Source organism: Xiphias gladius, chromosome 21, assembly GCF_016859285.1.
Source record: "Xiphias gladius isolate SHS-SW01 ecotype Sanya breed wild chromosome 21, ASM1685928v1, whole genome shotgun sequence".
Classification (NCBI taxonomy): domain Eukaryota; kingdom Metazoa; phylum Chordata; class Actinopteri; order Istiophoriformes; family Xiphiidae; genus Xiphias; species Xiphias gladius.
The window spans coordinates 28079463-28089673 of NC_053420.1; the positions used below are offsets into that span (position 1 = coordinate 28079463).

The 10211-nt window shown below is 39.8% G+C and overlaps 1 protein-coding gene across 1 annotated transcript in view; it reads left to right on the plus strand.

The window, feature by feature from the left end:
* LOC120807542 (integrin alpha-5-like) overlaps window positions 1-5582 on the plus strand; it is a 42548-nt gene extending 36966 nt beyond the window's left edge. Inside the window, exons 27-30 of the mRNA XM_040159719.1 lie at window positions 931-1044; window positions 1449-1550; window positions 1640-1762; window positions 3105-5582. Of these exons, the coding sequence (XP_040015653.1) occupies window positions 931-1044; window positions 1449-1550; window positions 1640-1762; window positions 3105-3188 (423 nt within the window). The 3' untranslated portion in view covers window positions 3189-5582. The remainder of the gene's footprint in view (window positions 1-930; window positions 1045-1448; window positions 1551-1639; window positions 1763-3104) is intronic.
* The last annotated feature ends 4629 nt before the right edge of the window (window positions 5583-10211 follow it).

Consider the following 10211-nt stretch of genomic DNA (forward strand, 5'->3'; position numbering starts at 1 on the left):
TTGGTGCGGCTTGAGTCACTGACTGTAATGTCACTGACAGCTCATCTCTTCTGGTATTCAGATGAACCATCTTTAAATTGCATAATCCAACCACATAAAAGATGTTTGCAAACATCCGTTCTTCCCTGTTTGAAATTTTAATTTTAATTTAATTAGTGAAGTAACTTTTAAATCAGTACCAACCTAAAGGGACAATTTATTTTATTCTGTAGACTGATTTAGACTGATTTTTGACAGATTCTACATTTAAGTCTCAAGTCTACTCTGCGAAATAAACATTCAAAACATGTTATACAGGTTTGTTTCTTTGAAACAGTTTAATGTGTTAATGGAGTGATATCCCAGCCTGGTTTCAGATTTTTAAATCAATGCCCGCGTCTTGGATTTGTTCAAAATGACGAAAACAGGCTGAAGAGACAACAGAATGAGCGCCGCCTACAGAAAAATCCAGCGTCCTTAACAGATAATCCTATGAATAGATGTCCCAAACTAACAGGTGATTTCTGGACGGTGGAATTGCACTGCCCCAGTGATTTGAGTGAGATTTGTCAGTGTTCACAACTATAACTGTGCTTAAATTTGATTTTGTTGAATCGTTAGTACCAGCATTATCAGTATCACCCTAAATTTACCTGATTAGTAACTGTATTTTCATTGAAAACATCTAAAAAAATGTCCAAAAAATGACACTGAACTAATTTATTTGGTTTCTTTTTACAAAATATCAGCTAAAATGCTAAAATGTGCTCTACCAAACAGCTGAAAAAACTATCAAAGGGTTCAAATGAATGGGAGTAATTCTTCCATGTGTCTGCGATTCCTGCAGAAGGAGCTGAAACGGATCATTTTGTTGTGAGGCTTTTAGGTGAATATCAGCCAAACCAATAGTGCTGAATGCTACATTGACCGTTTGGCTCTGTCTCTCCACAGACCTGCTCTACAGTGGAGTGCTGGCAGCTGCAGTGTAATGTTGGGCTTCTGGAGAGAGGAGCCAGTGCTATCCTGACTGTACGCTCCAGACTCTGGGCTGAAACTTTCATGGAGGTGAGACTACGGGTCGTTCTGCTCATCGGTCATTTATACCGTTAGTACGGGAAACTCTGGGCAAACAGGAAAATCTAGAATGGATGAGAGAACCAACATCAGGTCAGACAGTCTCTGTTCTTACACTGCCCTCTGTTGGAGGTCACCAAACCAAACAAAATTACAGACGGTGTGTCCCAATTCCATACTACATGCTAATTCTATTTAGAATACACTACGGCATATAATCATTTCAGAGTTGGGGGGGGTCAGTGTTTAGCTGTAACCTTTAGGAATAAATCCCAAAAAATATAAACCCTAAAAATACTCGTTATTACTACACAAATGTCAGCTATAAGTAGCCTTCAAATGTTGGCCCCTCATTAAAATGTCTTTTTTTCTAACTGTGTTTTGCGTGTCCACAGAGGGCGTATAAGCAGTATGTACTGGAGTGCTCTGCTCAGTACAAAGTAGACAGGATGCCTTACTCTATTCCTCCCAAATTCAAGCCATTGGGATCCAAAAAGGTAACTCCCGCTAATTCTTTTATTGGATTGTACAATGTCGCAACCTTGCGAAGGGGCTGAATTGAATGCTGTGGTTTCCTGTTGTTCAGGTGGTGACGGCTGTGATGTGGAACAAGCCGGACAGTCTGTTCTCTGTTCCAGTGTGGATCATCATCCTGGCTGTTCTGGCTGGGCTGCTGTTACTCTCCCTGCTAATATATCTACTGTACAAGGTAATGTGCTGAGGAATAACCCTGCTAATACCGTTACCACAGAAATTAATGGTTTCTGACTGGTTGGCACGTGTTAAAAGTGAATATTAGCGCACTTCAGGCATAATTTAAATGGGGATCAGTTGATGTCACTATAGAGACCAAAATACACACTTTTTGAAAGCTATTTGGTCTCACCAACCACTCTTCTCACTTCACAACCGTACATGTGTTCAGTAAAGTGTCTGTGCCCAGGGGCCCATTGTCTCATAATCCAACCATGAGCCTGTTTGAGGATTCAAGATGCTTGAAGTTAGATTTTTTAAAAAAAATAAATTATGACCAGAAATATGAAATTAACATTTTCAGTTTTATTTTGAGGTCTCTCTGAAGTTGCCAGACTGCTACAAAAAGGTTTGGGCTGTCATCCTAATTTTAATTTTGCCAGTCACAGACCTCGTTCACAATTAGCCAGTAGCTATTTTCTAAGTAGGCCACTTACAGTGTAATTGTCTTTAGGTATCTGTCATTATGCTGGCTCCAAAGCTATTTCTAACATATAAAAAATAAAACCAACTGCAACATTTGTGGGTATCAATAACACAAAGTAGTTCACTACCATTAAATGTGTTAGTCTTTCTATATGAAGGGGAGATCTAGGCTTTGCTGAAGAAGTGAGAAAATGTCCTTCCAGTCAACACTGAGGGAAAGAAGATCTGTGATACCCATTTCAGCCAACAGACAGAACCAATTAGTTTTTTTTGTATGTGTTTGACTATACTACACGCTACCTATGTTTTGGTAACGCAGACTTAACAAGAGATGTGAGTATGGGAACAGAATAAACTGAAATCTTAAGTATGAAGTAGTTGTTTCCTTAAAGCTGCAGTAATTGTTTTAGTGCCTTTCAGCTGACTGTTTTGATTTTACCATCTGGTCCAGTCTCACCGCTGTCATCAACGCTGTGTTTTAGCATTAAAAAAGATCTAAATATGAAAGCAACAAACTTCTTAGTACGGTATTACAAAGGGCACCTGTTGGGCGGGAAAATCTGACTGTACACACATGTAGCATGTAGTGTGTCCATGCATTTGCACTTTGAAGTTGATATACTGACTAGTATATACTGAGTCTGCACTACTGAAATCAGCTTTTTATATCTTAACCCAGCCACGGGTTGATAGGCTGATGTTCGAAAAGACTTTTTATCCAAAAACATGTTAGCAAACTGTAGAGAAACCCTCATGAGTGTAAAAGCTGTGAAAGTCATATCAATATTCATTTCTATAGATTCCCCCTTGAAAATCTAGACTTTATCAGTTGGATTTGTATCTGATCTTCCCCTCTCTCTGTTTCCCTCCAGATGGGCTTCTTTAAAAGGTCAGATCCGTACGGCACAACCATGGAGAAGGCCCAGCTCAAACCCCAGGCGTCCTCTGAAGCTTAGGTCCAAGACGGAGCCTCCCCTGCAGCTGTTCCAAGGAACTGGAATTATTGTCACATTTCCAAACACAGGGAAACTTGCCAACGATAAGCAGGCAACCCACTTATGAAAGGACGATTATGGGTGCCGTATCACTGGAACACAAAATATCTGGTGCTGCACTAAAATGCCAAAGCAGGAAAGACTACAAGGGGCATGCAAATGAATATGCACTGCTCTTATGGACATACAATCAGGGTGAGATTTATGACTTATTTATGCTTCTGCAGAAAAAGAAACAAAAAGGACTTCCTCCTTAGAAGCGCTCCCCTGTGGAAAAATGTTTCTTTGGAAAATACTCAACGAACAGTACGCAATATTGGAAAACAAATGCACCCCCAACAAAGGCAAATGCTGCAGTATTCCTTTATTCCTAAAAAGTGTTTTGTAAGCCACACTTGCAATCACAGCATTTAATATCTTTTGAAATTCCTGCTTTTGTATGATCTATACACCACTTGTTATTTATGGCACAGTGTTTGCCTATTGATTGTTGTACTGTACTTTCTGCAGGACAATCCTGGTGAAACTGCAATGTTTAACTTGAATTATTCCTCTCCCATATTGGGAGGTATTTTGTGTGTTGTAATGTATGTAATGTATTCATTGTGTTAGGACCTGTTGGCGTTGTGGCCCAGAATAAAGCCTAATTTTGTATCTCCATCCAAAATGTTGATTGATGTGCTAGCTGCGGGTAAACGGAGATAAGAGAGAACCCTTTGCTATTGGGGGCAATACTAACTGTAGATCACAAAGATTAAGCCACCACTAGATTAACATTTAGGAAACCAGATTTGGAGTCTTTCAAACTGGTTCGGTTTTTAACAGTGTGTAAAAATGACAGGTATCAGACCCAGAGTGGAATTAACACATTAACATTTACACATTTTCTTATCTCGGGTTTTGAGACTGGATTTCTCCACTCAACCAAAGTTAATCAGTGGCCCAACACTTCCCTCTGCAGGTGGCACATGTGGTGCCTGTCCTCTGATGCCTCCAAGTGCTATGAGATATCAGAGGTTTCACGTTTTCAAATCGCACTTGTGTAAAGTACATATTTGACCATGATTGGCTTCTAAACTAGTTGTGACATCAGATTTGAGGTGAGTGCAGACAGACTTCCCTGGCAACACAGTGAATTTACAGTGGTGCAGTTTGTGAACCCTTTAGAGTTCTCTATATTTCTGCATAAATATGACCTAAAACATCATCAGATTGTCACACAAGTTCTAAAAGTAGATAAAGAGAATCCAGTTAAACACACGAGACAAAAATATTATACTCAGTCATTTATATATTGGAGGAAAAGGTGAAATTAGAGTCAGGTGTTTTCAATCAATGGGATGTCAAACAGGTTTGAGTGGGGGCCCTGTTTTACTTAAAGAACAGGGATCTACCTAAGTCTGATCTCCAGACAGACAGATTGTGTACAAATGGAGGAAATTCAAGACCATTGTTATCCTCCCCAGGAGTGCTCGACCAACAAAGATCACTCCTAGAGCAAAGTGGGTAAATAGTCTGCGAGGTCGAAAAGGAACCCAGGGTAACTTCTAAGCAACTAAAGGCCTCTCTCACATTGGCTAATGTTGTTTATGAGTGCGCCATCAGGAGAACACCGCACAATAATGATGCACATGGCAGGGTTGCAAGGAGGAAGCCACTGCTTTTCAAAAAGAGCATTTGCTACCCATTTGCGGTGTGCTGAGGATCATGTGGACCATCCAGAAGGCTACTGGAAAAATGTTTTATGGACAGATGAGACCAAAATAGAGCTTTTTGGTTTAAATGTGAAGTGTCATGTTTGGAGAAAATGAAAACACTGCATTCCAGCATAAGAACCTTATCCCAGCTGTGAAACATGGTGGTGGTAGTATCATGGTTTGGGCCTGTTTTGCGCCTCTGGACCAGGACGGCTTGCCATCACTGATGGAACAATGAATACTGAACTATACCAGCAAATTCTAAAGGAAAAGGTCAGGACATCTGTCGGTGAACTGAATCTCAAGAGAACATGGGTCGTACAGCAAGACAACGACCCTGAGCACAGAAGTCATTCAAGCAAAGAAGAATAAAATTCACGTTTTGGAATGGCCTTAATCCAATCGAAATGTTGTGGAAGGACCTGAAGGCAAGCAGTTTATGTGAAGAAACCCACCAACATCCCAGAGGTGAAGCTGTTCTGTCAGGAGGAATGGGCTAAAATTCTTCGAAAGACGACGTGTAGGACTGATCATTACCGTAAATGTTTAGTTGCAGTTATTACTGCACAAAGGGGGTCACACCAGATACGGAAAGCAAAGGTTTGCATTCTTTTTCCACTCAGACATGTTATATTGGATCATTTTCCTCCAATAAATAAATGAGCGAGTATAATATTTTTGTCTCCTGTGTTTAATTGGGTTCTCTTGATCTGCTTGATCTGAGACTTGTGTGAAAATCTAATAATGTTTTAAGTTATAGTTGTGCAGAAATATAGAAAATTCTAAAGGGAGGACAAACTTTCAAGCACAACTGTAAATGCAGCATACCTACATTTTAACAACAAACAAACAACTATTGACTACCGCAGTGTTTTTATAGGCTTACATCCGAACAATGATAATAGTAATAATAATGTAGAATAAGAATCTTAGGTGTTCTTCCTGCTTGTTTGTTTTGGACTTGCGTGCATCCAAACACTTACGCATACAAACTTTTAAAAGTCCAAACGAAAAATATTTGTCAAGATGAAACGATTGTATTCAGTTCCATATTTGAAAGTAGATTTTTATCCAATGAAGAAATGTATAACAATCACTGTTACTGAACAATAGGCTAGTGTAGGGAAAGTGTAGGTGTAGTGTTTTAATAGGGGGAAATTTTACCCGCTGGCACTTGTAGGTATAAATGGACATTTTTTAAATCTGGTGTTATCTTGTAACTTGTTAACAATAAGGGGTGCTACATAACACACTTTTAGGAAAAGTCAAAGACTGGGGGACTTGCATTGAAACAAAGTTACATACAATCGAAAAACAGCAACAGGTACATTTTTACCCGTTGGCTGTTCTACTGCATTTAAAATAGTTTACATTATTTTTTCAACACAATGCAGACTAAACACGCAATAAACAAACAACAAGAAAAGAACCAGCCTAACAAAATAATAGCTGGTGATGGAGGATGAAGTTTTGACAGGTGGGCGAAAGGAGCGCTGCTGGGGCAACTGGGCGACATCAGAGACCAGTTTAGAAGGCTTCATAAAGTCTCTCCGAAGAGAGGATGCAATAGGCTCACTGGCAGCAAAGCAACTATCAACTCGTTCAAATTTAGCAGTGAAGGCCAGTTTCTATGGATGCATGCACATGCTTTTACCGTAGGTTATTGTTCTTTCAGGTTCAGGCACATAGTCTAAGGCACGCTAACGTACACTGATGCCGCTCCTCCACCACGGAGTCTTAAGACAGAAACCAGAGAGATTAGCTCCTTGTCCTGAATTACCAGCCAGCTGTAATCTACAAATCCCGTTCCTCAGCAGGGTGATCACGCCTTCCATTAGCCGCGGCATAGTGCCAGCTACAAATGGGAGATCAGTGGTCATCCGGCAGCCCCGATGGGACGGATCCTCTGTCACATGTCATAAACTCATCGTCTTGCCATCAATCTGGGGAATTAACCACCACAGGAGCAGATGGAGGCCCACCATGGAGGGCCATGCCCTCAGCCTCTGCTTCACACAGAGTTCACATGGCGGGAGTGAGAGCCACAACAATAGGGGAGCCCTATACCCCAGACTGGACCTCCTGTGGATACACCTATGGAAGAGATCTTGATGTTGTCCATGATTAATCAGAGACCAATGTTAGTATGCTGTTACTGCTGTGTAAGAAAATAGGCTTGCCTTTGATTTGGAGATTTTTCCCATTAGATAATAATTTAAAAGTTTCTGATCACAGACTGTCTCCTATACATGACAGCCTCTCCCTTATGTCAGCAGTTACTTTTACATCACAACTGCATCCTCCAGTAAATATACTAAAGTCTAGAACCACAGGGAGCATAAACATCCCTCCCAAATTTAGGAGTGAACGTAGTGATAAAGGTCTGCAAGGGATAAAGATGTCTTGTCACAAAGATGTAAAGATAATGATGTAAGGAATCACAAAGAGACCACCTACATGGGGCACAGGAAAAACTGGTCCTTAGCAACAACACATATGCTCTTACAAGCTACATCTTGGGAAATTTGGGGCAGATTGGGATGAAAACAACAGAAAAACCTTTAACTAGGCCATACTGTGAGATGAGTATCTGGGCGTCTCGTCATGCAAAAATCCCTCCTCAACTAAAGATACATACTGCATATCAAAACTGACAAACAAGAAAAAAAAAAAGAGGACAACACAAGCAAGTTCGGCGCGTGTCGCTGAGCCAGACCTCAACCCTTTTTAGTTCAGTTCAAAATGTTACGGGAATGATCACAAGTCATATAAATAACGTGTCAAAATCCATCAAGGCTAAAGGTCAAAGCGTATTTTTCACGCAAAAATACCTTTTAAGCCGTTCTCACAAATTTACATGACAGTTTTCCAAGTTACTGTACAGCTGATACTCTGTACACTTCAAAGGTCATAAACTGATGAACACTGATATCTGAGTCTTGTTCTCCCTCCAGAACTCAGAAACAATTTCACATTAACAGCAGATGAGAAAACTCTGATAGCTCATGTGCATTAAAAAAAAGTCATATGTCTATTTACTGTAATTGACTGGGGCGTCCTGTTCACAGCTCTGTATCGCTGGGGGCCACTGAATGTCAGACATGTTACGTTTAGTGAAGAAAAAAAATTACAAAGACCAACTGGAGGGTGGAAATCTATTCAAAAAGAAACCACCTTACAAGGAAATGTAGCATTCTGTTACACTCTCCTCTCAGGATGTTATCTGCATCTTTTATGGGGGACTGTATGATGCAAAAGCACACTACAGGCACTTTAATGCATGAGGGTCCATTTTACTGTCAGCACTACAGTGTGTGCAGTTACTTAGTCTAATGGCGTTAGACTTTGTGTGATTTTTGTGGTGCTCAAATCTTAAGCATACTTACGAATATCCTCTTCATCCAAAAAGGCCTCAGAACAATCACCGTTCAGCAATGAGTGATGTTCGTTTCTCCCTGTCGGTAATTATAGTTAATCAAAGGCAGCAGATGACTTAGAAGCATCACCCTGCAAAGAGCTCACAGAGGTCAAGTATAGGTCAAAATATGATCTCCTGGCAACAACACTTTCAGGAAAATGATCAACCACAACAACAAAAAAGAAAATAACTTACTAAATAAATAAAAATTAAAGCGCATCATGATAAGTCATCCTCATAAATACATCACAAAATTATTAACCAGAACCTCACTCCTATTATCTGGTCTCCAAATCAACACATTAAGGTGAAAATTATTTTCTTCCCTTGAAAACTGAGCAATTTGTTAAGATCACTGAAGGTAAAGGTAAATAATCTGCAGCAGGGTTTAGTGTCACCAACTGACTGGTCTTTGAACAGTGTATCTGTGCAACCGTGGCTCTGCTGCAGGTCCGGAAGAGGCCAGTAGAGAGGCTTCAGTGCCCTCTTCATCCAGCTCTGTCAGGCTTCCTTGCAACAGACCTTCTATGGATCTCAACATTTGTGCTGTATGTGCCGAATGTGTCATATGGGGGGCATGACCATGTAGGAGAGAGTTGCCTCGTAGCAATAAATACATGATCACATTTTTCAAATGATTTGTAACAGGCTTTAGTCCACATTTTGAATTACTAACAGAAACCATCAAAACCTGGTCTGCAAATCCATCAAAACAATCAGTATTGAACCCTCAAGATAAGGTAGACATTTAAGTCTGAAAAGCATATTAAGAGCTTAGAAATTACATTACATGCCACAGAACCACACAGAAACAAACAGATGATCCATGTCCTCTAAAATTACTTCAGTCAACATTTTTCAATTAATAACAGCAAAAAGCAAAAACTGAACTCTGTCACAGTACTAAAAACAAAAGATGATCCACTTCTTACATAAGTTGAATAGGCTTCAGTCTACATTTTCAGTTAATGATAGCAAAAATTGCTGTGGACAAATGAATTTAAGTCTACATAATTCAGAATAAAATATACAATACAGTACACACATAAGACAATCATTTGATTTTGAACTGGACAGAAGCTGGAATACAGGAATTTTACCGCAGTTGCCAGTTTTAACATCTCTCTCTCTCTCTCTCTTTCTCTCTCTCTCTCTCTCTCTCTCTCTATATATATATATATATATATATATATGTGTGTGTTTGTGTGTGTGTGTGTGTGTGTTTGTTTGTTTGTGTGTGTGTGTGTGTGTGTGTGGGTATATTTGAGATGTCCAGTTTTAGAGGGGAAAAAAGGAAAGGAGCACCATACAAAACTTTGGGCACCTCAAGAGATTTGAGCTCTCAGATAACTTTTACCCCCGTTTGACTACAAAAGACATTCAAAACATACAAAAGACGCTTTACTGTGCAGTGCCACCTGCACAAATATGACCTTGATGGAAGTCATCAGAAGAAAACCTTTCCTGCGTCCTCGCCACAAAATTCAGCATCAGAAGTTTGCAAAGGAAACGTCTGAACCAGCCTGATGCATTTTGGAAACAAGTCCTGTGGACTAATGAAGTTAAAATAGAACTTTTTGGCTGTCACGATCAAAGATATGTTTGGGGGGGAAAAAGGTGCAGAATTTCATGAAAAGAACATCTCTCCAACTGTTAAGCAAGGGGGTGGAACGATCACGCTTTGGGCTTGTGTTGCAGCCAGTGGCACGGACAACATTTCACTGGTGAAGGGAAGAGTGGATTCAATTAAATAATTGCAAATTCTCGAAGCAAGCATCATAGTTTGTTTGTTTTTTTTAAATAAAAAAATTAAAAAAAAAAAAAAGCTGAAGATGAAAAGAGGATGGTTTCTACAACAGGATAATGATC